Here is a 27,389-nt window from a genome sequence, read left to right on the forward strand (position 1 = left end):
TAGATACTGCCAAATTGCTTTTCAGAAAGCTGTTGCCAATTTACACTTCCAACATTGCCAGCGTGTTTTTCTACCAATACAGATTGGTCTAAAGAATAATAAAATTTAAGTGGAACATATAGTCCTTAAATTATTAATGCAGCTGGAGAGGCATCATGACCACAGCAGAGAGGCCTGTGGCAAACGTCATACCTTTTTCCAGGTATGCAATTAACAATGAGTTAGTGTGAGCACATGGAACAGAAGTTTTGCAAGAGTGAACAGCAATAGAATTAGATTTCAGACTCAAATCTAAGGCTTGTGTCTGCTTTGTCTGTTGCTGTACCCTAGCACATAGGACAGTGCCTGGCACATAGAGCCACTCGATAAAAATTTGCTGAATTAACACAGAATCTCCTTTCAGATGCAGTTTTTCAGCAGCTGTAGGATTTAGCCACTCCTGGATTCAAAGGAAACATAACTGGCTGGATTAAACATCCTTGCAAAGGTCTGTTCAATTCTGAGATTCTATTTCAACTTTGGAAAATCAGTTTAAGTGAAGGTGACACAATATGGCACTCTTTAGGAGAAAAACAAGTAAACATATCTAAAAGAACATAGCTTGGTACCAGTTGCCAATATATATATATATAATTTTTTTACAAGCATGCAAAAAAATATAATTCAATGAGTTTTGTCACCTCCATAGTAGTCCCTTTCATAGATGATAACAAACTTATTCAAATGCTGCTCATGGTCAAGGCAATTTTGGAATTACCTTCAGTTCATTCTGTTATCACTGGTTGTAACTTGGCACCATTTTCAGTATTGCCAATTTTTTTTGGAAATATTACAAGGGCAAAATATAGGTAGTTTGTGTACTATAATTTTTAGCCGAGAACAGCACAAAACTTATTTTGTGAATCAGAATATGGTCAAGGTAATACAGTCAATCATTCAGCTCTAGTTCACGCTCCTGGCACCATAAAGACTACCTTCAATATTCCACAATTTCTATAGTAGTAAATTGTCAGACATTGCCAGATCAGTTTGGCATTAACAATGTTACTGATGGATCAATCATCTGTCATTTTTATACATACATTTTATATACATTAGACCAGGGGTCAGCAAACTATGGCCCATGGACCAAATCTGGCCCACCATCTGGTTTTCTATGAACTTACCGCAAGCTAAGAATTTTTTTAATATTCTCAGTGGTTTGAAAAAAATATTTTGTGACATGTGAAAACTATATGAAATTTAAATCCCCGTATCCATAAATGAAGTCTCATTAGGACACAGCCATGCTCATCTGTTTCCATATTAGCTATGTCTGGTTTTGCATTAAAATGTTGAGAAATTACAATAGCCACTGTATGGCCCACACAGCCTAAGACATTTCCTTTACAGAAGAAGTTTGCTGACCTCTTCACTAAATGCAAGTGGGACCTAAGAAGTACTGAAGTTTCCCACTACAGATTTTTTGTTTCTGGATATTAATACTGGGAGAAGGGTGATGCAACTGGGACAGTATTTGCAAGGATCTGATAAGACAGAGACTCGAGAAGATAAATATGAGTGTTGCCTCAAATAGGATGTCAAAGCCTGGCAGAATCTGAGGGGTCTGATCCAACTAAGGAGTTAGAGAACACAGGGTTACATATACAATCCCAGCAGCAAAGAAGACTCTTATTGAGCCACATAGGACCCTGGTGACCAATCCCAAGGAGCCTAGTGAGACTTGCTGGCAATGAGGTCTGTAAACGGCAGGCTGGCTGATCAGCAGATGTGATACAGCGACAGTTCCCAATAGTACCCCACTCCTGTACTAGATATCCTCAAGTCATTTAGCATCCAGATTTATCCGGGCACCTCCAATGTCTGAACTCTAAGAAATGGATCTGAAAGGAAGACTCTGGAAAGCAGGCCCCATGTACACATTCTTCCCAAACAATAACATTTCAGTGAGAACTCAGAGCCAGGGGCAGAATTCAGAAGACTGCAGAACTACCCACGTTTTTCGAAATCAAAGATTGGTGAATACTTTATTCTTTCTGTTTTTGATCATTACCAGTGGGACAGGTGGAAGGTGGGATGATGGGTGGAGAACGGACTGGATAAACTCAATGATGAAATGATCTGCCCTGGAAAGTGTTTATTCCTCCCAGACTTCCAGCTGTAGTGTATAACATTCCATGTGGATTTTGAACCAGAATGGGGAAGGGGAAGGTCAGCCTGAAACCCAGAGAGATTCCTTGACTGTGTGTTTAGCTTGAGAATTATGGTCAAGGTTTGCAGATGGCCAGCTCTCTTCCTGACATCCTACAGAGAGCCAGGCTTCATCTCTTATGGTTAGATGGAGCTTCTCCTGCCAGGGAAAATACAGTTGCTGGGAGAGTGCGATTTGCATATTATATCTCTGAAAAACTTTCATAACTCCTGAGTACTAGAGGTAACCAAATTGCCTCAAGAAACTGGTAATACTGGTTGCCTCTGGGGAGTGGAACCCCTGGTGGCTAAGGGTGAGAGGGAGCTTTTTTGTTCCTTCCCAGTGTGCCCCTTATATATGAAGGCAATCTGGGGCCAGGGATGGAGCAATTTCTTTACTCAAGACTATAGGGCTGGGAATTCCCTGGCGGTCCAGTGGTTAGGGCTCTGTGCTCTCACTGCTGAAGGCCTGGGTTCAGTCCCTAGTTGGGGAACTAAGATCCCACAAGCTGCGCGGCACTGCCAAAAAACCCCCCCACAAAACAAACAAAACAAAAGACTATAGGGCTGAAGTGGGGAGCTGGAAGAGGGATCTAAAAATCAGAAGAGAGAAAAGTTGCAGTTGAGTGGAAAACCATGACCAAAAGGGGAATTCAAGGCAAGCATACCAAAGTGGCCAAAAGCAGCTATTGGAGGGTGCGGTCCAGAACCAGAAAACAAAGCCCAGGGAAACAGAAGAGCAAGAGCAAACTGGAGAATAAACTGAGTGATATCTGAGAAAAGTCAAGGACAAGGGCCTAGGGCATGATGGGTGGAACCCTGAGATTATAGGATCAAAAAGCTCAAGAGGCCTAGGCAGCAAGGTGCAGGCCGGGCAAAATTCATGTCAGAAATAAAACAGATTCGGCAGGTGGACAGATAAGGGGTACTGTTACATGAGAACTCTCTTGTCTGAGGACAGTCTTTTGAGATTATGCTCTAAACTGGTGTGTAGAGATACTGAGCAGCCATGTGTGAAAGGTTTGCTCTGCGTGAATATTTTTACTTCCCTCCAAACTTGAGGCTTCCTAGGGTTTATTATCATCTTACTGAATATTTTCTGAGAAGCCGTGCAAATGGGCAATGGGTTCAGGTAGTGCAGTTCAACCTGACTACCGCCCAGGACATGATCTAAGGTAATAAGGTAAGTCCTTTTCATTACAGCTACTTGTAACAATTTGAATTCACCCTCCTGATTACCTGCTTCTGGTTGCTTTGCGTCCAAACCCTGTCTGGGACAACATGGCTTCCAGTATTCTACTCTCCAACATGGTCTTGGTCCAGCACCTTTGGCAGGGTCACTCCAGCCCTGTTTACAGGACAGGGATAAATCCAGAAATAAGTTCTCTCAGGACCTCTGTGTTATCACAGATTGGAAATAATGCCTGTAGGTACGGTTGTGCGAACCTGGCCTAGGCATAGGGGCATACAATTCTGCAACAATTACCCCCTGGGCTGAGCAAGGATTAATATTGGTTCAGTCACCAAGTGGCCAGCTGTGGCGGCTTTCTTCCAGAAGTGCAGTGTCCCTGTCACAAAGGCCTTATGGGGAGCCCAGGGCCTTATCCGATGTAGGAAGATGTAATGGTCCTGAGATGGAATGTCTAGAAATTGCTAAGTATGCAGACGTCTGTGAGCTGTTGCCTGGTTTGAGAGCTTTCCTGAACAATATCTTTTATTTGTGAGATAAGGTCTAAGTTTCAGAGTGCCTCAAAGCTGACAGGTATTAGTGGGAAACTTGTAATTTTTTGAAGGTGATAGTGAAAAGAACTAAAAACAGCTGTGTTGAATAAATGTTGGGCCTCTACTATCAACCAATACTTTTTACTAACTTACCAGTTAAATAATAGGAATGTAAGAATCCTTGGGTTAAAACATAGACATTGGCCAATCCTGTGAAATGCTGTTACTAACCATTCCCCCCACCCAACACACACACACACACACACACACACACACACACACACACACACTCCTCCACCAGCCATTCTGAGATGTTTCCAGTCTATGTGGTATTACTTGGAACCCAATTGGGAAACGTTCCATTCCATAAATCCTGGCAGAGAGCCAGAAAGAGATAAAGGAGTCTCAACTAGGAAAGACTGCTTTTTTGAAGGTTTGATGAGAAACTTAAAAAACCCAATCAAATAAGTAGGTTATTATATAAACCTATCCACAGACTCAGGGGAAGCAATTTATAAACTACTAGCATAGAGTTGGGGGCGGAGAGAGGAAGCAAGTCATCCCAAATTATTTATCTTCTGTATAACACCATTATCTTCCTCTTTGGACTTTGCTATTTCAGCTAATAGTGCCCTCATTGTCCTACTGACGGAGGTTCGGAGCCTCATGCTGTTCTACCCGCCTGGGAAGCATGCCCTCATTTCCTAGCCTCCTTGTCCCATCCTTCCTTACGGATCCAGTCCAGGAACTACCTCATCCATGGAGTCCACCCAGCCCTTGGTGACCTTATTTCATAATATCACACTGTGAATGCTCAGCAGTGTTCTAAACACTGAAGGTGCTCAAAAAAAAAAAAAAAACCCGACAAGGTTGATATTAGTTACTAGAAACAGGCTGCGGTGTGGGAATCAGCACGTAGGCAGCAGACTCCCTTAATTCAAGGTCTAGAGTGTCACCTTGTCTTCCTCCTCACATATCACAGCCTGGACCTTAGTGCCCTGGTTTCTATTTTCCAGGACCAGATCCTCCTCCTCCATCAGAGGGGATACACCCAAATGAGGGGGGGGGGCGGGGTTCCAAAGCACAAGACTAGCATGAAACAAACCCAGCACTTCTGTGAGGGGTAGGTCTGTGAGAAGGTCAGGATGGGTGGCCAACCCCTGAGTTCTGAGGGGCTCCCACTGAGTCATTTGGGAGGGATCGGCCCTTAGCATTGCTCACTATGTCAGTATGCCACTGCCTCCTGTACCATACCTCAGGCCCTGACTGTGAAGCAGGCTGGAACTGTAGGCCTTCTTTTGGGGTCCTCCCAGCAGAGTATGCCTCCCTGGGCACAGAGAGAGAGACTCCAAGAGGTCCTGCTCCCACTTTTCATTCGTATGATCCCCTGAGGCAGAATACTGAGAACAAAGGAAGAGGACAGTCACAACAAGCTAAGGTCTGGACAGTGAAGAAAAAACTTGGTAAGGAAAAAAAAAAGAAAAAAGAAAAATCAAGCACAAGCAAGTACCAGAAGCCAACAGCCAGAAGTTCTTCAAAGTTGTGGAGAACAGCAAGGAAGATGGCCCAAGAGTCCAGCAAAGAGTAAGTTGCAGGGCCATGACATGTAGAGAGGAGTCGTAAAGAAGTTGAAAATAGATGAGCGGCAAATGAAGGTGCCTAACCTTGAGGCAGCTTTCTAGTTTGGGTTCAGCTACCCCAGATTCCTTTCACCACGGTGTGAACCAATCCTGAGCCGCCCTGCTGGGAAGGCTTGTTGAAGATGAAGTCTGCAGCAGCTGGCTGGCAGGAGGGATTTTGGGATGGGATACAGGCAGAGGCATTTCCCCACCGGCTTCGCACTGGAGATGACTCCATGGTTCAGAATTTGTTACTTTTTCCCTCACACATGAGCTATTTTTCCTAGTTTCCTTTGAATGATCAGACCGAAAGTCAAGTTTTCGAGGTTTAGGCTCATTCTTCAAAATACCCGATATAACTTTTGCAGATACCTTCCTCATATTCAAGTTTTCTTTCAGAATGAGCCTAACGGTTTCTTTATCTAAATTTAACTCTTCAGCCATCATCCTCACAGTTAACTGCCTATTCGAACAAACCAAGTCCTTGACCTTCTGGATATTTTCATCTGTCCGGTGGGTGACTGGACGACCACTTCGGGCATCATCTCGAATGTCTTCCCGCCCTTCTTTAAACCTTTTATGCCAGTCGAAAACTCTGGCCCTTGACATGACTTCATCCCCATAAGCTTCTTTTAAAAGATGGTGAGTTTCACTTGCAGACTTGTTCAATTTCACGCAGAATTTGATACTAATCCTTTGTTCTAGATATCGGTCACTCATTTTGGCACTCAAATAACACAGGAACGTTAAAATGCCACGAGTGTGAGGGGAAGACAGAGGGACCAATCTCTATAGGGCTGCAGGTGGAATCATGTCGCTATTCTTGCTCCTCTGAAGACTCATCAGGGAAGAGTAATTGCTTTTCTGAGTTTCAGACCCTCGGCTTCCAATCTAGAAGCTAACGGGGCCAAAGAGTAGCTGCAAAGCTGGGGAAAATGAAAGCTCCTAGAACCCACGTCTACGTCCAACTCCGCGGCACGGAGATCTGCTGGGGGTGTGAAAACCAGTTACTGAGGCCGTCCCGTTCCGCGGCCCTTAAGAGTCTATGGCGATTTCCGCAATAAAAGCCTATGTGGTGTTAATTTAAGCAAGCAAGAAGCGATGCACCGGTGATGCAACGTGCAAGCTCGCCCCAGACCTGCAGAAACCCGCGCACGCGAAACCTACCGGAGCTGCCCCGGAATCCGAGGCTCTAGAGGCCGGGAGACACGCCCGCACGCGCCATTCCCTCCACTCTCGGGGTAGGCCGTGCGCAGGCGCACTGCGGCAGCCTGGGCCAGGCCCCGCCTCCGCCTCCGCCTCGCCACGCCCGAGCAGGCGCGCTTCCTTGCGCGTGCCCGCCTACGGAGAAGTCGGCGGAAAGGAGGGGCGGGGAGGAAGGCTGAGGGAAGAGAGGGCACCCACGGGCGCCAGGGTGCATTGTGGGAAGGAGGCGGCAGCGTCCCGGGCGGGCGGGAGGTGCACCAGCGGCGGCGGCGGCGGTAAATCCTCCCGGCCGCTCACAGCACTGTCGAGCCGCATCCCCAGCCCGGCCTCGGACCGCGGCGCCCCTCCTGCCCCTCGCGGCTTCTCTCCCGCCCGCCCCTCCCCCCGGCGCGCCGGCCCTAACGAGCCGGCCGGCCGGCCTGGCTCCCCTCCCCGGCCCCGACGGGCGGGCGGGCTGCCCTGAGGAGGCGGGGAGGGGAGGGCTGGGCCGGCCGGCGGGCAGACAACGATGCCGAACTTCTGCGCGGCCCCCAACTGCACGCGGAAGAGCACGCAGTCGGACCTGGCCTTTTTCAGGTTCCCGCGGGATCCAGCCAGGTGAGCGGTGGGCGCGGAGCTGGCAGCCCGGGCCCTCCTCCGCGATGCGCGCTGCCAACCGCCGACCCCGGGCAGGCTCCGGGGCTAAGAGGGGCTGGGGGGGCACAGTTGTCGACCCCAGTCCAGCTCCGAGGTGGGGAGCGGGCCTCTAGCCGTGGACGGGGTGGCGCTCTAGGGCCTTGGAGCACGTGCGCCCGCGGGGGCTCGGCGCGTAGGGCTCCACCCGAAATTAGAGGCAACTGGGGCGGCGAGGGCGGGATAAGGTGGGTTCTCGCCCTGATGAGCTCGTGTGACCTCGGACAAGTCTCTGTCCTCCCTGGGCTTTAGTTTCCCCAGCTGTCAAAAGAGGGACTTGGATTCTATGGTTGTGGTCACCGGGGCCCTTCTACCCCCGGGACAGTGTTTCTTTTTGGAGTCCGGCCACCTTTGATCTCAAGTCAGGTCACAACTACTCCCTCCTTCGGACTTGTTCATGGTTCATATTCTGGCTCTGACCGTTACTCATTATCTCACTTGGTTAATGTGGGGATAACGGGGGGTGGGGCGGGGGCGGGGTACGCAAGAGGGCATGGGAGTTGGTATTGAAACCTCTTCTCTGAGGTAACCCACACGCTCTGACTTGTATTTAGAGAGTGGTAGAGTAGGGACTGTGTTTGAAAGGCTGAGGATTTTTTCCTTGGCATCCCTTGTTGATTCATTCATTTCAGATCAACACCTACTGTGTGCTAGGGCACTAACATTAGAGGTACTGGAAATTCACAGTGAACGAGGTAGCGGTGCTGCCTGCAGAAAGCTTACAGTCCATTAAGGAGGCAGATATGTAAGCAAGCGATTATAATATAGCATGCTGTTTATTAGTTCTACAAATATCTATCGAAGGCCTACTAGGTACTAGGCATTATTCTGAGCACTGGGAGGGTACAGATAAATAAATCGAAGTCCCTGCTGTCATGGAGTTCACGTTCTAGTGGGGTGAAATAAGTAAATATACCTTGTGTCAGACGGTGATAAATACTATGGAGAAAAAGCAAGTGTTTGATGGGAGATAGGGTAGGGGAATAGGAGTAGCAGGGGAGGCACGATTGCTATTTTAAATCGGATTATCAGAGAAGGCTTCACTAAGAGGGTGTATTTGAGCAAAGACCAGAAGTAGGTTAGGGGGTCAGCCATGGAGGTATCTAGGGGAAGAGCATTTCAGTCTCTGGAAACAGTAAATGCATAGGCAGGGCATGCTTGTTAGAGGTCAACCAGAAGTCTGGTTGGACTGCTAAAGCTGGTTTAAGGAAGGAGGGAGAGGAAAAGATGAGACCAGAAAAATGTGTGTGTGTATGTGGTAGGGGCAAATTGTGTAGGCCATTGTAGGCGGTGGAAAGCACTATGGCATTTATACTGAGTGAAATAGGAAGTCGTGGAAGGGTTTAGAGGGGAGAGACGTATACTTTAAACAGGATCACTGGGTACTTGTTAAATACATTGTAGGGAGGCAGAGGTGGGAGCAGAAAGGCCAGTTAAAGGCAATTGCGATAATCCAGGTTAATAGAGGAGGAGGTGGTAAGTAGTTGCATTTGAGATATATTTTGGAAGGTGAAACCAACAGGATTTGTTAATGGTGTAGATGTAGGTTGTAAGAGAAAAACTGAAGTCAAGAATGACTCTAAGATTTTTAATCTGAGCCTTTATTGAGCTATGGAAGACAGGGAGGAGCAGGTTTGGTGGAGGAATATTAAAAGTTTGGTTTAGGACATGTGAAGTTTGAGAGGCCTGATAGACATTCAAGAATAGATGTCTTCATACTATATACATCAGTGAACTCAAAATGGTCCATATTTAGATCAATGATCTAAATATTTAAGAGCTAAAACCATAAAAAGATATACAAGTCAGGAATTTAGAGACTTCCAGACTGGAGATTGTAAATATGGGTGTTCTCAATTTATAGAGGGTATTTAAAACCGTGGAACCAGGTAAATAAAGCAGAGTAGGAATGAGGATTGAGCCCTGGGGTGTTCCTAGTGTTTAAAATTCCGGGAGATGAGGAGGAACTAGCTCAAGAGAGTGAGGAAAAGGTGTTGGGTTCTGTGGGAGCAGAGAAGAGGAGCATCTTAATCTGCCTGAGCCTCACTCCATTCAGCATTATCTTCCTTTGAGACAAATTGGGAGTATATTTCACTTGCGTAATGAGGACGCCACTAGTCAATTCTGGACCACAGGTTGTTCATGTTCATAGGTAGTGGATACTCTTTTCATTATACTTCTTAGTCAGGGAGTATGTCCTTTAGGGGCTTACAGTCTCAGATTTGGAAGGAGTTTTTAGATCTAGTGCAGTATCCTTTGAAGTGTCAGAATTCCCTCAAGAATAGTGGCTTTTAAACCTTTTTTGGGTCTCTGTCCCCTTTGGGAATCTAATGTAAGGACCGTTGAGAGAAGACATCGACACAATTTCATGTCAAATTTTTTATGGACCCTTTAGGGATCCTGCGCATTTCTGACAGGTGAGCCTTTGCTAAAACACCCCCAGTACCAGTTTCTCTGCTTTGTGAGGGGATACTTGAGGATTCTGGACAGCATTGGCTATTGTTTCTTCCTTTTATTGAGTGGAAATGTGCCTCCCTATAATTTATGTTTGGGAGGTCCTAGTTTTGTTCTTAGGGTGACAATGAACAAAGCTGTTCCCTGTTTTATTTTATTTTTAAATTTTATTATTTTATTTAATTTATTTTTGGCCTTGCCGTGCGGCATGTGGGATCTTAGTTCCCCAACTAGGGATCAAACCCGTGCCCCCTAGAGTGGAAGTGTGGAGTTTTAACCACTGGACCGCCAAGGAGGTCCCTGGTGCCCTTTTTATGTAAGAGCCCCTTGAGTATTTCAAGACCAAATTATGAACTTTTCTTAATTTTTTTAAGAAAACATCTTTATTGGGCTTCCCTGGTGGCACAGTGGTTAAGAATACGCCTGCCAATGCAGGGGACACGGGTTCGAGCCCTGGTCAGGGAAGATCCCACATGCCGCGGAGCAACTGATCCCGTGCGCCACAACTACTGAGCCTGTGCTATAGATCCCGTGAGCCACAACTACTGAAGCCCACGCCTAGAGCCTGTGCTCCGCAACAAGAGAAGCCACCACAATGAGAAGCCCGTGCACCGCAACGAAGAGTAGCCCCCACTCTGCAGCTAGAGAAAGCCCGTGCCCAGCAATGAAGACCCAATGCAGCCTAAAATAAATAAATAAAATAAGTAAATTTATTTTAAAAAAATCTTTATTGAGATATTCACATACCGTACAATTCACCCACTTAAAGTGTGCAATTCAGTGGCTTTTGGTATGTTACATTATTAATTTTTAAATTTTTTGATAAAAATATACTGTTGTCCCTTGGTATCTGCAGGGGACTAATTCCAGGACCCCCCCCACCACCGCGGATACCAAAATCCATGGATGCTCAAGTCCCTTATATAAAATGGCAGTAGTGGGCTTCCCTGGTGGCGCAGTGGTTGAGAGTCCGACTGCCGATGCAGGGGACACGGGTTCGTGCCCCGGTCCGGGAAGATCCCACGTGCCGCGTAGTGGCTGGGCCCGTGAGCCATGGCCGCTGAGCCTGCACGTCCGGAGCCAGTGCCCTGCGGCGGGAGAGGCCACAACAGTGAGAGGCCGGCGTACCACAAAAAAAAAAAAAAAAAAAAAATGGCAGTAGTATAACATAAAATTTGCCATTTTAACCATTTTTTTAAAACTATTTTTGAGTGTATAATTCAGTGGCATTAGTTACATTCACTGTGTTCTGCAATCATCACCACTCTCTATTTCCACAGCTTTTTCATTACCCTGAGCAAAAACTCTAACCATTAAGCAATAACTCCTCATATCCCAGTCAACTTTTCAGTCTCCATGAATTTGTCTGTTTTAGGTACTTTCTACTCATACTGTGAGTGGAATCATACAATAATAGTCCTTTTGTGTCTGGCTTATTTTACTTAACAGTGTATTAAAGGTCTTAACTTTTTTCTGAACCAAAGGTCAATACTATAGGATTTCAAATTCTACTGAATTTGACAGTTTTTTCCCACTGTGCCCAGAGTTAATTATAATAAAGGAGTACATAGTTTCCAGAGTTGTTTATTGAATTAATAACAGTATTCTTAGGGTTAGTGATTATAACTAGTTTTTTTTTTCTGTAAATGGGTTGTAGGGAGGATTGATAAAAGGTGACATTGCCACCCTACCTATTATTCAAAAGTTAACTCACATTGTTAACTAACAATAAAGATAAGTATATTTAACGCTATTAAATAGTACATTTCCCATTCATATTTATAAATGCCTTGCACACTTTTAGAAACATCTATTTAGAGGTAACTTAAAATTCAAGAGTGTAGGGCTTCCCTGGTGGCGCAGTGGTTGGGAGTCCGCCTGCCGATGCAGGGGACACGGGTTCGTGCCCGGTCCGAGAGGATCCCACATGCCGCGGAGCGGCTGGGCCCGTGAGCCATGGCCGCCGAGCCTGCGCATCCGGAGCCTGTGCTCCACAACGGGAGAGGTCACAACAGTGAGAGGCCCGCGTACCGCAAAAAAAAAAAAAAAATTCAAGAGTGTAATCAATAAACGGCACTATGTGGAATTTCATACTCTAATATCTCATTGGTTTAGAAAAAGTGGCATTAATGTACTTTTTAAAAAATATAAAATAATAGAATCAACTCACCTTAGGGCAGTGGCAGGGAGATAGATTACCTAAAGTTAAAGTTTAAAAAGAAAAACGCCTGAATCATGATTGCCCCAGGATGGCTTGACTAATGCCCAAGCTTGGCAGGAACCTGGGGGCAGGTTACAGTGGAACTCATCCCCAGACCAGGTAAAGGTAGAGCTAATGAATTGCTCTTATTATTAGAGAGAGTTGGGCAGTTAAAGGGCTCTCCTTCCTCCTCAGGCAGTTAGTACTGACTCATCCCTGAGCTAGTGAGGTCTTCCAAGTTTCTTTGGTAATTTAATCAAAGTTAATTGAGAGTTGATGTGCTCTAAGATGTAAAATGTGAAACGGTGGTTTCCCAGGCACTTGTGAGGGTCTCCAAGACCCTTTCAAGGAGTCTACAAGGTAAAAAGTACTTCATAATAACACTGATATTATTTGCTTTTTTCATGCTCATTCTCTCAGGAGTGCACAGTGGAGTTTTTAGGGGCTATGTAACATTGTGAAATCACTGCTCAGATAAATTACATTTTGTGTTCTATAAAATTTTCTAACTGTGATTATTCAGATGCAGGTGTTTGGTATATATTTTCTTGGAAATGAACAAAAATAAGCCTGCCACTTCAAGGAAAGCAACTGACAGCCAAGCATTCAAGGAAAAATTAGAATTTTGGAAAATTTATATTCATCACTTTGAGCTTGACAGCTCTCTAATATTTAGACTTTTCTGATGCGATCAGTGGTGATATTGATAAATGTGACTTTTAATATATTGTATAGTGAAATGTGTTACCATTCCGATGGTCTGCCTAACTCAAACTGATAAATTCATGATTTTACAAAGACATGCATGGATAAAAGTTCTATTCAAAGTGCAAGTTAGACTAATGGATTTTAATGAAACAGTGTGAAAAGTCTCATTGGTCTGGTTTCAGATTCCACATTGCAGCTCATCTTTAAGGAACCACCACTTGTGGACTTCCAGTGTCCTATCAAAGAACATCCACAACTAAATGGGAAACAGAGGAATATTGTAATAACCTTTGAAACTACATGGCATTGAGGAGTCATTGTCTTTGGTTGAAGTCAACCAGAATAACATTTGGCAACAGATTAAATACAAAAGCAGATGTGAGAATCTAGGTATCTTCTGTTAAGTTAGACATTAAAGAGATTTGCAAAGATGGTGAACAGTGCCATTCTTTTCACTAAATGTTTTTTGTTTTGGAAAAATAGTTATTTTATTAAAATGTTTTCTATGTTAACATGTAATGGGATTGCTATTTTTAATGAATTAATAAATATTTTTTAAAATTCTAAGTTTTAGTTTCTATAATTATGAACATTGTTAGGTAAAATGCACATAAACAAAAGTTCTTTAGATAGTTAATAATTTAAGAGGTAAAGGGGTCCTGAGATTACGAAGTTTGAGAATCACTTCTGTAAGGTACAGTCTTAAAGTACTTTCATATGCTCTCATTTAATCCTCCAAACAATGCTGTGAGTTGTAATAATAACAATAATACTTAGAGAATACTTTATTCTGTGTGCCAGGTACTATTCTATGTGTTTTATGTACACTATTTCAATTAACCCTTGCAATAAATTTTGAGATAGTTTGAAACAGGAGGGAAGGGGGCAGGGCACAACCTTTAAAAGAATGACATAGCCATAGGACATGACAAAAACTTATTAGAACCAGCTAGCCATAGGACATGACAAAAACTGGTTAGAACCAACTAGATCCAAGATGGCGGAAGATTCAACTTCCAGTAGACCTTGAGCCTCATTATATGCTCATTGTAATATATTAGCTAAATGACACACCCACCAGCGCCATGACAGTTCTGAGGCCAACCATAAAAGGCCCGAAAGTGGGAGGTGGCCTAATTTCTGGAAATCCCCGCCCCCTCCCCGACCCCCCCAAATAGTTGGAATAATCCTCCCACTTATTAGCCTATGAAATTACCCAGCCCATAAAAACTAACGATGCCATATTTTGAGGTTCTGTTGCCTTCTGAGATGGCCCACACTCTGTCTATGGAGTGTGTTTCCCAAGGCCTCTCGCCTTCTGAGATGGCCCACACTGTAGAGTGTGTTTCTCTCTAAATAAATCCCATTCTTTTTAAAAATTTATTTAGTTATTTATTTTTGGCTGCATTGGGTCTTTTGTTGTTGCACACAGGCTTTTCTCTAGTTGCGGCGAGCAGGGGCTACTCTTTGTTGCAGTGCGTGGGCTTCTCATTGCAGTGGCTTCTCTTGTTGTGGAGCACAGGCTCTAGGCACCCGGGCTTCAGTAGTTGTGGCTTGCAGGGCTGTAAAGCACAGGCTCAGTAGTTGTGTTGCACGGGCTTAGTTGCTCCGCAGCTTGTGGGATCTTCCTGGACCAGGGCTCGAACCCGTGTCCCCTGCATTGGCAGGCGGGTTCTTAACCACTGCACCACCATGGAAGTCCAGTAAATCTACTTCTTACCTATCACATCATCTTCACATTCTTTTGCGAGGAGGCAAGAACCTTAAATTCACTGGGAACACTTTCAGATGAGCAAAGCAGACACAGAGAGGTTAGCTAACTTATTCAAGGTCCTACAGGAATATCTAAAACCCCAAATGTAGGATAAAGTATGTAATATTATCCAAACTTACTTGACCGTGAAACCTTTTTTCTTTTTTTATTGGAACAGTTCTTTGACTAGTGTTCCTTGGAATATGGTTTGGAAATTCTGCATAAGTTGAAGACCATTGAAGGAAAATATTACAAACAAAACTTAAAAAGGAGTGGTCAATGATGGTTGAATAGTACTGAAAGAGTGAAAGTGAGGATAGAAAGTGACCATTGGATTTGGCAGGATGAAATTCATAACTTTTAGCTGTCCTGGGTAGCCATGATGAAATCTTGCACCGTCCCACTCTGTCCTGCCCAGAATGTGAATCATCCCTTCGTCCAGCACATCCACACTGTATACACTACCCACCCGTTAGTATTGGAAAAACATAGTATATATAGGGTTTGGTACTATACGTGGTTTCAGGCGTCCCCTGAGGGTCTTGGAATATATCCCCACGGATAAGGGGGAGACTACTGTACAGAGAGGTAGAGGAGTTTTACCTATCTGGGTGTGTGTGTGGGGGTACATACTCTTCAAATCTGAAAAGTTTTCCTCAATAAGTGACGTTTGAGCTAAGATCTGACGGCTGATGTTTGCAAAGGCTTTGGAAAGGAAGTGAAAAGCAATGAAGAGGATTCTAGGTTGAATAAACAGCATGGGGAACAGCTCTAGGATAAAAGGGATCACAGTGCATTCATGAAACTGAAGTAAGGCATGTGAGGGGGCAGAGTGCAAGGGTGGGTGGCGATATGAAGAGGGAAAGGTCGACAAGATCTAGATTGTACAGAATCTTATGAGACGTGAGGTTCTTTATCCTAAGGGTAACGGGAAGTCACTAAAGGATCTTAAGCAGGGAAAGATATTCTCAAATTGGCTTTTTAAAAGCATTTTACACTTGGAGAAGGGGTGAGAGAAAGGGAAGACTAGTTTGGAAGTAGATGGATTTGGGGAGTCATTACACTCTGCCAAGGGAAAAAAAAAAGTCTACAGAATCTGGAGTACAGGGCACAGAACAGCGACAAGGAGAGCTAGGACAGGGAAGACACTGGTTAAAAAAAATAATTGAGAGATAACTGTAAGTGTGTGTATACATCTTAACACATACACAAATACATGTATGAAAAAAAACCCCAAGATGTAGCCACAAGTCTCATAACTACTATTAAAACAAAACAAAACAAAACAAATACATGTATGCATGTAAAAAAGGCTTGTGGTTATATGTAATTTTTATAACTTATTGATGTAAAACATATATATACAGAAGATCACAAATCATAAGTGTATGGCTTGTTAGATTTTCAGAGTAACATGTCCATGAAACTTTTACCCAGATTTAAAAAAAATGGAATGTTACTAACATCCCAAACTTCCTCTCCCCTGTGGCCCTACTCTCCCCCATAATAGACGCTGTTTGACTTCACACACATTAGATTAGTTGGTTATTGAGGAGAAGGGGAAGAGTGATGGGGAGCTGTTTTATTGGTATATGACATACATAGGAAAAAGTGCAAAAATGGTAGTCTAGAACTTGATGAATTTTTACAAAATGAATATACCCAGGTTACATTCGAGATATAGAACATTACGAGCACCTCAGAAGCCTCCTTTGTGCCCACTCCTAGTCATTACCTCTCCCCAAATGTATCCACTGTTCTCACTATCATTACCGTTTTGGGGGTCTCCAAGCCACCCCCATATCCAGAGATTTACCAGGACCCATGGAACTCAGTGTTTAATTGTACTCACAGCTAAGATTTATTACAGCAATGTAATAAGAACACACATCTGGATCATGAGCGGAAAAAGACACAGGTAGAGTATGGAAGGATCCATGTGTAGGCTTCCTTATGCTCTCTCCCTCCCTTGAGGGGTCACTCAGATCCCACTTTCCCCACCAATGAAAATGCAACATGTGTGCCATGTTTCTGCCCAGAGAAGCCCGTTAGAGACCCAGTGCCCAAAGTTTTTATTGAGGTCTGGTCATTTAGACACACTCTGCTTAGCATATGCTAAAATTCCAGACTCCCAGAAGGAAGGCAGGTGCTCATTAAAGGTCATACTGTTTGCACAGTCTAGGCGCCATAAGTCACCTTATCAGTTAGAAGAAGTTTTATGTCAGTGTAGGAAACTGTTTACCAGCCAAGTTCCCAGACATCAGCCAAAAGACCAGCCTTAAAAACAAGCCTTTCTGAGGATAGCAGTCTCAGGCCTGCTGTGTTAACTCTTTTTCTGCACAATCACCATAGATGAGTTTTGCCTACTCTTGAACTTAATATGAAAGGAATCACATAGTATGTACTCCTAGCTTATTGTGCTCAACATTATGTTTGTGAGATCTAGCTAGTTCATTCATTCCCATTGCCATAGTAGTCTATATATAATAGTATACCACAGTTTATCCTTTCCACCCTTGATGGGCCAAGTTGTTTCACCTTCTCATCAACATTTGGTATTATATTTCTTTTATATCATAGTCATTCATATGAGTATGTAGTAATATTTACAGTTTTAATTAGTATTTTCCTCATGACTAATGAGATTGAGCTTTTGAAAAAATTGTTTATTATTTTTTTTAAATTTATTTATTTATATCTTATTTTTGGCTGTGTTGGGTCTTCATTGCTGCATGAGGACTTTCTTTAGTTGCGGTGAGCAGGGGCTTCTCATTGTGGTGGCTTCTCTTGTTGCGGAGCATGGGCTCTAGGCACACGGGCTTCAGTAGTTGTTGCACGTGGGTTCAGTAGTTGTGGCTCGCACGCTCTAGAGCGCAGGCTCAGTAGTTGTGGCGCATGGGCTTAGTTGCTTCGCAGCATGTGGGATCTTCCCTGACCAGGGCTTGAATCCGTGTCTCCTGCATTGGCAGGTGGATTCTTAACCACCGCTCCACCAGGGAAGTCCTATTATTATTATTTTTTTTTACTGAGCATTTTTTTCATGTGTATTGGCCAGCTTTTTATTGTTAATTGCCTGTTCAAGTCTCTTGCCCATTTTTATATTGGGTTGTCTGATTTATTTGTAGGAGTTCTTCATATATATTTTGGATATGAATTCGTTGTTGGATTTGTGTATTGCAGATACCTTCTTCCATTTTGTGGGTTGCCGTTTCACTCTTAAGTGACTTCTTTTAATGAAGAAAAGTTATTAACTCTAAAGTAGCCTGATGTATTCATCTTTTCCTCTAGAGTTTATGTTTTCTGTTGCCTTTTTAAGAGATCTTTGTGCCAAGGTGATGAAGATGGTCTACTGTGTTATCTTTTAGGAACTTTGTTTTACCTTTTATATTTAGATCTACAATTCACTTGGAATTTATTTTTTTGTATATGGTGTAACAATACAGGTCAAGATTCATTGTTTTTCATATGGATATCCCATTCAGCACTATTGAAAAAATTTGACTTCACTGCTGTGCAGTGTTACCATTGTCTTAAGCATCCACAGCTCTCAATTTTGTTCCATTGTTTTATCCTTGTGCCAATACCAACCACACTGTCTTAATAACCTTTATAATAAGTCTTACTGTCTGGTAGTATAAGTCTTTCAACTTTTTTCCCCCAAGATTGTCTTGACTATGCTTGGTCCTTTGAATTTCTGTGTAAAGTTTTAGAATGATCTTTGTCATTTCTCTCTGTATCTCTCTCTGTCTCTCTCTCTCTCTGACTCTCACACACACGCACACACACACACACACACACACACAGAGACATGCCCAAAAGAACTTGTTGTGATTGTATTAAATCAGTAAATCATTTGGAGGAGAATTGATATCTTTTTTTTTTTTCTTGGCTGCTTTGGGTCTTCATTGCTGCATGCGGGCTTTCTGTAGTTGCGTCAAGTGGGGGCTACTCTTCGTTGTGGTGCGCGGGCTTCTCATTGGGTGGCTTCTCTTGTGAAGCACGGACTCTAGGCCTGCGGGCTTCAGTAGTTGCAGCACAAGGGCTCAGTAGTTGCGGCACGTGGGCTCTAGAGCGCAGGCTCAGTAGTTGTGGTGCACGGGCTTAGTTGCTCCGCGGCATGTGGGATCTTCCTGGACCAGGGATCGAACCCATGTCCCCTGCATTGGCAGGTGGATTCTTAACCACTGCGCCACGAGGGAAGTCCAGTATCTTTAGGATTCAGTGTACCAATCCATGAACTTGTATATCCCTCCATTTATTTAAGCTATTTAAAAAAAATTTTTCTGCTAGAGGTCTTACACATCTTTCACTAGGTTTATTTCTAGGTATTTGATATGGAACATGTAGGTGTAGTTAATTGGCCTCTCTGCTCAACCTTTCTCTTTTTTTAAAATATCTTTATTGGAGTATAATTGCTTTACAATGGTGTGTTAGTTTCTGCTTTATAACAAAGTGATGCTCAACCTTTCTTGATTGAATCTGAGTGTTCTTTTTACCAGAAAGCTACTTCAACTTAGTTGAGAAATAATACAGACAGTAGTGTTCTGTGTAGAAGGTCTTCAGAGATTTAAGTATTAAAAAACAAACTTAACTCTAGCAATATGGCAAATTATTTTATGGTGAGAGTTTTTATACCAAATAATTTAGATGTTGAAACATGAAATATTTATAATCATATTGTACAGCTGTGTAAAACTATGATTAAAATATGGACATCTTAGTCATCATTACTGTGTATAGTATTACTTCTTGGTCAAATGAGATGCTGAACAATTTAGGTGTGGTTTTATTTTAGGTTAGGTAATCGACATTTCACCATGGTTTTACATACTGAGAGTGGAGCAAATTAAGTGTCAGAGTGTTGTGTGTGTTTAGGGGTAAATTTGTAATGTTAAGACATAAGAAAATATACTATGATGTAATTATAAAATAAATATGTTTTCAAGTTTGTGACACTATATATTCATGGTGGACTTTTATTCTTAGAAGCTTGAAGAATGAAGGAAAGATCTAGTTGTAACCTTTAACAAATAACATTTCTGTGCCTTCGTTTCTTCATCTGCACAAGGGGGATAATAATAATAGTACTCCCTTTGTTTTTGTTTCTTTTTTTTAATCAACTTATATTCAATTTTGTTTTCCTGAAATTTCTACCAGTAGAGCTTATTTTTGCCTTTTTAGGTACATAGAACATTTCTATCCCCTTTGGAAATAATTTAGAATAGTGTCTGGCTCTTAATAAGTGCTTAATAAGCATTGTGATGATGATGATGATGATGAAGAAAAAGAAGAAGAAGCATGATGATGAAGAAAAAGAAGAAGCAGCATGATGATGAAGAAGAAGATGATGATGATGATGTTTTTTTGCAGATATTTAAGCACCAAGAGGACGTGGACTTTGTCTCATTCACTATCTTTAACATTGTCTGTGTACTAGATTGTGTAGACACAATCCATGCATTCATGGAGCTTGCAGTCTAGTTTGTACATCATTGTAGATAATCATGTTTATAATAAAGCAGATGAATACAGCCATCATGCTTCCATAATCAACTAGTTATTTATAGAACATCTACTTACTAATTTTCTACCATGACCGTGTCTTTTCATATGCTTGTTTAAGTTGAAATCCTGAGGGGAATGTTAAGCCATTGGCCTCATGGTTGTGCAGTTTTTTGCTTGTATTGCTGATGATTGGGTCCTCTCTGATGCTAGGATGTCCTGGGAGTTGAAAGATTCAGGTTTAAGTTCTAGTTTTGCTGCTGATTTTGTACATGACTCTGAGTGAGTTACTTCTTAACCTTGTCTTTAATTGAACGTACTAAATGATTTCTAAGGTTTCTTCCAGCTCTCATTTTGTTATTAATCAGCTTCTCCAAATTACGTTATGTTCTTTGGTTATAGGGGAGCAGGAATCCATTGTCCATAATAGATATTTACCTTAAAACTGAATACTGAAATTTAAGTGTTGAGCTCATATTCCATTATTGTATTTTGATTTTACTTTTATAGATGCCAGAAGTGGGTGGAGAACTGTAGGAGAGCAGACTTAGAAGATAAAACACCTGATCAACTAAATAAACATTATCGATTGTGTGCCAAACACTTTGAGACTTCTATGATCTGTAGAACTGTAAGTAACCAGAGGGCTTGTTTTTTTTGTTTCGTATTCTCTCACTTACTATTTGGTTGGAATGTAAAGCTTTATATATTAATGTTGGAGAGTATCCTTACAGCCTGCCACTTTTTTTTTTTTAAGATGAAGACAAATTTGGAGCTTAATAGTATCTATTTTGTTCTTAAAAACCTGTTTTTATTTTCTAAACCCTTCTGTTTCTGATGCCCCATTCCTACTCACCAGAGGTAGCCACTTTTAAACTTCTTTTGTAGCCTTCAGAAAATTTTAGATGAGTATAAATGTGTATATTTAAAGTAAAGTTGGCATTTTTATTTGGATCAGCTTCTCTAGAGCTTTTTTATGAGTGAAATCTTCATCAAGGAATAGAGCTCTTTGTTTTCAAAGTTTTGTATGTACTGTTAGAACCAACCCTTAATTTTTATTTGCTGGACACAACAGGAAGCAAATCATGCAATTAATGTGAAAAAACGTTTCTGTCAGTAATTTGCAATTTCATATCAAAACCTGACTCTCTCAGCCTTGCTACTGTTAACTGTGATTTTGGCCAAGTCACTTCCCCTCTCTGAGCCCCAATTTCTAATGAAGAAATTAGATCAGATAATTCTTGAGGTCTAAGACTTTTAACCCTCTGTGATTCTGTTATTGCTATGATTCATAAAAGGCACAAATAGGACAGATTTGATTGAAATGAAGCAGACTTGAAACACTTAACTAGTTAGGAAGACAGTTTTGTTAAACAAATAATATATTCTTGTTTAGGTATTAAAACATGTATCATCTCAGTTATTGGGATAGACATAAACTTGATTTGAAGGTACACTATATATTGTTATGCAGCAATTTATTTTGATATTTTTTTCAGATACATTTTGCAGAGGCATCAGAAAACTAAAGAATGATTGGGTTATTTTATTTCTCAAAATTAATTGAAGCAGATACTTGTGAAGTCATTGGGAGGTGAGCCAATTCCGGTTCAACAGTTTAATCACAAATATTTGAGGGATATTTTTGCCTTGCTTTGTTAAGAGGGTAATAATGATCAAAATAAGAGATTTCATATGTTTAAAAGGCAAACTTTATGTTCTTGACATTAAGTAAAAATATCCCAAATTATTTAAAATACACAAGCCGTATGCATTTTTACATTTTTATTTTATTAATAAATATGGTCTCTTAATTAGTTAATTCCAATAAGACTAATGTGAGAAATATAAAATATAGTTTACTCATATTCTTGCTTATAGTTAGAGGATAGAACAGAACTATTTTCGCTTTTTAAATTTCTACATAATTCTTTAATCTTGGATCAATTAATGCAAATGTGAGACATTTTCTTTCTACACATGTAGAAGATATTGCTGTTAAATCTGGATTATCTAATACTTATACCCAGATGTTTTAAGAGTTTTGACTTCATTAGTTTGGCATTTAAGATCTCCTCAGTAAACATTTGTGGCTAGTTCATCAAGAGCCAGATATTATCTTTGATGCTAGAGTAAGATCATTACTTTATGCTCAAACCTTAAATCAGCTTAATAAAGATTAAATCTTGATACTGAATAAAAATTATCATGCACATGAATTGAATATAACCCTTATTGGCATGTGTACTTATAAATAGATGTAAAAAATTGCATGTTTTTTATTCATATATTGTTTTCTGGTCTATAATATCTTTCCTTGGTAGCAAATTAATTTTATTTGAATTTTTAAAGTCTTTACAATGTTTTATCCCTCCTCTCTTTATTTAATTGGTAAAATATCAAGAATTTACTGTGTATGTGGATATCTTTGCTTTTTGAGATGTTTGCTAAGTAGGAAAGATGAGACACTTGGGGTATAGTATAGTTTTTGTTCCCTTCCCTGATTGTGTCCAAAATCAATCCCTGATTCAAACTCCGTAGTAGACTCAGGATATTTGGCCCAACACTAGAAGCTGAACATCCTTAAGAAATAGATTTTCTTCTTTGTGTTTTCTATGAGGCTTGGGATTGAACTAGAAAATATTGACTGTAAATAGAAATTCTTCCCAAATGTGTTTAACAACTCTTCAGATGAAACTTAAGATAGTGTGTTCCCTTTAATTATATATTTTTCCATCATATTTTCCTAACCTTTCCTTGGGTGCAAAAACATAGGAATTGTTATTTTTGTTTGGCATATATTTGAATACGCTTTATTAGTCATCTTTTTTTTTTTTTATATTTTTTTTTTTGCTGTACGCGGGCCTCTCACTGTTGTGGCCTCTCCCGTTGTGGAGCACAGGCTCCAGACGCACAGGCTCATCGGCCATGGCTCACGAGCCCAGCCGCTCCGCGGCACGTGGGATCCTCCTGGACCGGGGCACGAACCCGTGTCCCCTGCATCGGCAGGCGGACTCTCAACCACTGCGCCACCAGGGAAGCCCTATTAGTCATCTTTGAGACAATCACTGCTCCTACAAAAGCTTTTTAAACTGAAGTGTATTTTGTTTTTATCAGTGCAAATTTGGGAATAAATTTCAGTGCAAATTTGGGAAGAAATTAAAGGCACTGTTTCTTTGGACTAGCTAGGGAAATGTAGTAGCAGTTATTCATCTGTTACTCTACCTCTTAATAAACTTCTTGTCCCTACCTGACCTCCTCTGGTCTGGCTGTGGAAGACTGTCACCATCTAAGTATGCATCTAGCTTCTAGCCAGGTTGGATTAGGTTAAGAGGAATTAAGATAGAGAATGGTCATCCTTCAATGATAAGAACATTAGAATTAGAAGGGAATTTAGAAATACCTAGTTCAGTGTTTGCAGAAGTGTGATTATGTATATCACTTGTGGTATATGAGTGATTTCAGGTGGCACATGAACCAATTTTTATTTTAGAAGTTTTGTAATATGTGTTAAAAGTATAACTAGCTCATCAAATCATTATTGTATAGTTTTTATTGCTTAAGATAATGTTAACTAAAAAAGTGAGTGGATTATGAAAAAGTATAGATGGTTGTGTAACTGAAATGGCAAACATTATGATCATTAGTATGTGAATAACTTCATTTTGGGAAATACTGATCTAATTCAGTACCTGAGTTTTATTAAGAAGAGGAAACTGAGTCCAGAAAGGGAAAAGATTTAGTCAGGGTCTGAGAGTGAGTCACTGGTAGAATTTGGACTAGCCCCTAAGTCTCCTGTGTCCTAGTCCAATATTATTTCATGGTGCCTTGATGCTTCTCAGTAATAGTAGCAAAGGTGGAGTGAACAGCAGGTAAAGGAGGGAAGAATTATTACAAAACATACAGGCGGATAGATTATTTGAGAAACTTTTGTGCCTGCTGTGTTTTGTGGGCTCATAGAAGAACAGAAAAGTAGCTGGGAGATTGAATCAGAAAAATATATGTAAAGTGCAAATACATTTTATTTTTTATGCCTACCATCAATTCAGTTCCTTCATTTATAGTAGTAAGATTTCCAGAAGGGCAAATGCAAAAAGAGTTAGAAATAATAAGTGGATCTGGACTGACATCATCCATTCTACAAGTCTCTACACTTTAGAATTAGAGTTGAAGGAGTACTGGGGAAATCATTAACACTAGAATTTTATTTATGTGTGATACATTCTTAAGGACAGTCTCTGAATTAACACATTTTTCTTTTTCAGAGCCCTTATAGGACAGTTCTTCGAGATAATGCAATACCAACAATATTTGATCTTACCAGCCATTTGAATAATCCACACAGTAGACACAGAAAACGAATAAAAGAATTGGTATGTCAGTGTGCTTCCAGATTTCCTATCCTCTATAATATTATGAAATCAAATATAGATGCATTCATGTAAAAATGGAACCAAGTTACTATCTACTCCAGAGGTAGCATTATGGGAAATTAATGCTATGGTTATTGTTGAAGTAGTGTGGACATAAGATGATTAGTTTGTTTTAGTATTTACGTTGGAAAATCTTCTTCAAATTTAGCCAATTGATACTCGTTGACTTGAGCCAAAGTATGCGGCTAATTACAGGCTCCTAACTCATTCTCTTCCAGGGAAGAAGAAAAAAAAGAAACCCACCTTTTCTTTTGTAGTAAAGAAAATGGGGCTGAGGTATATATCCAGAATTAAGCACAAAGGGATAAGTGAAAGTTAAGACATGGGTAGTTTTACTAGAAATAAGGATTCTATCACTATTAAGTACTGACAGGGTTTACAAAAAGCTTTTAAATCTCTGTATGTGGCATCTTTGTGCATGTTTTTACAAACCTTTGATATCCTTGAAACCTGTCTGTTTTTTGTTGACCTCAAATGAACAGAATTAAATTACTCAGACTCCTCAGACCATTGCTTTCTGTCATCATTGCCACCAGGAAGCCCCTTGTTTGTTTATTTTCTTTCCTTCTTCCATTATTACCATTTCCTTTCCTCCCCTCCCTTTTGTATCCATGCTAGTGCCCTTAATATGTCATTTCAGTCCACCGACTATGTGCTTTTTTAAGATAACTGTCCAATTTTCCTCATTTTCTTCTCTGTTTACCTTTCATATTTAGATCTGTGATCCATTTAAATTTGTATGTGTGGTGTCCAGTAGAGACCTAATTTTATTTTTCTCTTAATAGAGATCAAGTTTTCCCAAATGGTCTGTTAATCCATCTGGTGTAAGGTGCCACCTCTGTCGTATACCAAGTTTACATATATGCAAGGCTGTTTCTGGGAACTCTGTTATGTTCCATTGGAAGATTTGTTTGTTTACAGCTATACCACACTTTTTAAAATTACCATCGCTTTATATTATATCTTATTTTCAAAAAGGATGATTTCTTAATTCTTCTTTTTCAAAATTGTCTTAGCTATTTGTAGACCTTTATTTGTCCATGTGAATTTGAGAATCCTTTTGTCATGTTCTAGAAATTCTGTTGAGATTTTCATTATAAGTACTTTGAATTAATATTTTTCCAATGTTAATTAGTCTTATCCATAAACTGAAAAAAAAAACCCAATAGAATAGCTATCAAGTAGTAGCAATCATTGACAAAACTACTGGTTCTTTGAAAAGACTATTAAAACACTTTCAGGAGTGCAAAAAGTAAAAAATTTGATAAAAATTCAGGGTTTTTGTTGCAGTTCTTTTTTTTTTTTTTGTGGTACTTGGGCCTCTCACTGTTGTGGCCTCTCCCGTTGCGGAGCACAGGCTCTAGATGTGCAGGCTCAGCAGCCATGGCTCACGGGCCTAGCCGCTCCGCGGCATGTGGGATCCTCCCGGACCGGGGCATGAACCCGTGTCCCCTGCATCGGCAGGTGGACCCTCAACCACTGTGCCACCAGGGAAGCCCTGTTGCAGTTCTTTAGAAGAGAACGTGTACATCCTTCCTTAGATTAATTTTTTTTTAATTTAATTTAATTTTTATACAGCAGGTTCTTATTAGTTATCTGTTTTATACATAGTAGTGTATATATGTCAATCCCAATCTCCCAATTACCTTAGATTAATTACTTCCTAAATACCTTATGGTTTTTGTTGATATAGATAATGTATTTCTGGTTGAGAGATTGTTTCCACCAATTTTGAAGATCCCTTTTTATTAATTCTAATAGTCTACTGAGTTTTCTATGTAGTTGATTGTATCATCTACAAATAAGGACAAATTTGCCTCTTCTTTCAGTTCTTCCAATTTTAATTTTTTCTGTAGCCTGTCGTTATTGTTTAGTCAAGATCATCTCTAGTACTGTATTGAGTAGTCCCAGTAATGTCACTGCTGGTACACTTGCCTTATTCCATTAAGTATGATAGTTTTGTTGGTATTGTTAGATAATTTTTATCAAGTTAAAGAAATTCCCTTCATTTCCTTCTAGTCCTCACATTCACAGTTTTTATCATAACTTGTTGAACTTATCAATACTTTCATTGCATCTGTTGAGTTCTCATTTTTTTTTGTTCTTTAATGCTGTGAATAACATTGATGGATTTTCTGTTGTTGAACCATCTTTGCATTCCTATGATGAACCCTAATTGATTGCAGTATATCTCCCTTCATTTTCATACACTGTTTGATTCAGTTGGTCAGTATTTTATCTACGGTTTTGCATTTATAAGTGTTGGCCTATAATTTCTTTTCATGTATTCCTTTTATCCAGTTATGATATCAAGGTTCTGTTAGCCTCATAAAATAATTTAGATAGCTTTTCTTTTTTCCCTCTCCTAATTTTTCCAGAAAAACTTGTATAAGGTAGCTATTGTCTGCTCTTGAAAGTTAGGTTGAACTTTGGTAAAACCATCAGAGCTTTGGGTGGATGAGGGAATATTTTGATTACCATTTCTGTTTGTTTATTAGTAGTTTCTCTTTCTTCTTGTGTTCTATATGTTTCCAAAAGTTTATGAACTTCATCTAGGATTTTAGGACGCTTGCCTTTCTCTGCTCCTAAAATTACTTTAGTAGTCTTTTCGAAGAAACAGTAGTGAGTTTTATCACTGATTGCCTTACTTATGAGCTGTTTTATTGGTTTCTTCTTGATTTGAAGGATTTACTTTTTGGCTCTTTTTTAGCTTCTTGAATGTTTAACTCATTTATGTGTATTCAAAGCTATAAATGTCTAAATATATTTTAGCTATATCCTACAATTTTAGACATATAGTGCTTTTATTGTTCATCTGTGAGTATTTTGTAATTTCCCCTATTTCTTTAGTATAAGATTATTTTTGTTCTTAGTTTCTAGACATGGGTTTATTTTTTAAAACTTTTTTCCCCCAAATGTTGTTAACTGAT

General features: G+C 40.6%; 1 protein-coding gene and 2 long non-coding RNA genes across 3 annotated transcripts; 1 reads left to right on the forward strand and 2 right to left on the reverse strand.

The window, feature by feature from the left end:
- Positions 1-3,435: 3,435 nt before the first annotated feature.
- LOC309826757 lies at positions 3,436-6,777 on the reverse strand. Its single transcript, XR_014297135.1, has 3 exons — positions 6,699-6,777; positions 5,167-5,312; positions 3,436-3,538 (listed from the first exon to the last, which is right to left on the reverse strand). It is a non-coding gene; the product is annotated as an uncharacterized lncRNA (long non-coding RNA).
- GVQW3 (GVQW motif containing 3) lies at positions 5,622-6,251 on the reverse strand (the record flags this gene model as incomplete). Its single annotated transcript, XM_082661088.1, has 1 exon — positions 5,622-6,251. One exon carries the CDS (start codon positions 6,249-6,251, stop codon positions 5,622-5,624), a length of 630 nt encoding a protein of 209 aa, XP_082517214.1.
- A 370-nt stretch (positions 6,778-7,147) lies between the features above and the next one.
- Positions 7,148-24,399, forward strand: LOC309825565. The gene is made up of 3 exons (XR_014297050.1): positions 7,148-7,334; positions 20,537-20,657; positions 24,292-24,399. It is a non-coding gene; the product is annotated as an uncharacterized lncRNA (long non-coding RNA).
- The last annotated feature ends 2,990 nt before the right edge of the window (positions 24,400-27,389 follow it).

This window comes from Grampus griseus, assembly GCF_964374135.1.
Source record: "Grampus griseus genome assembly, chromosome: 8".
NCBI lineage: Eukaryota > Metazoa > Chordata > Mammalia > Artiodactyla > Delphinidae > Grampus > Grampus griseus.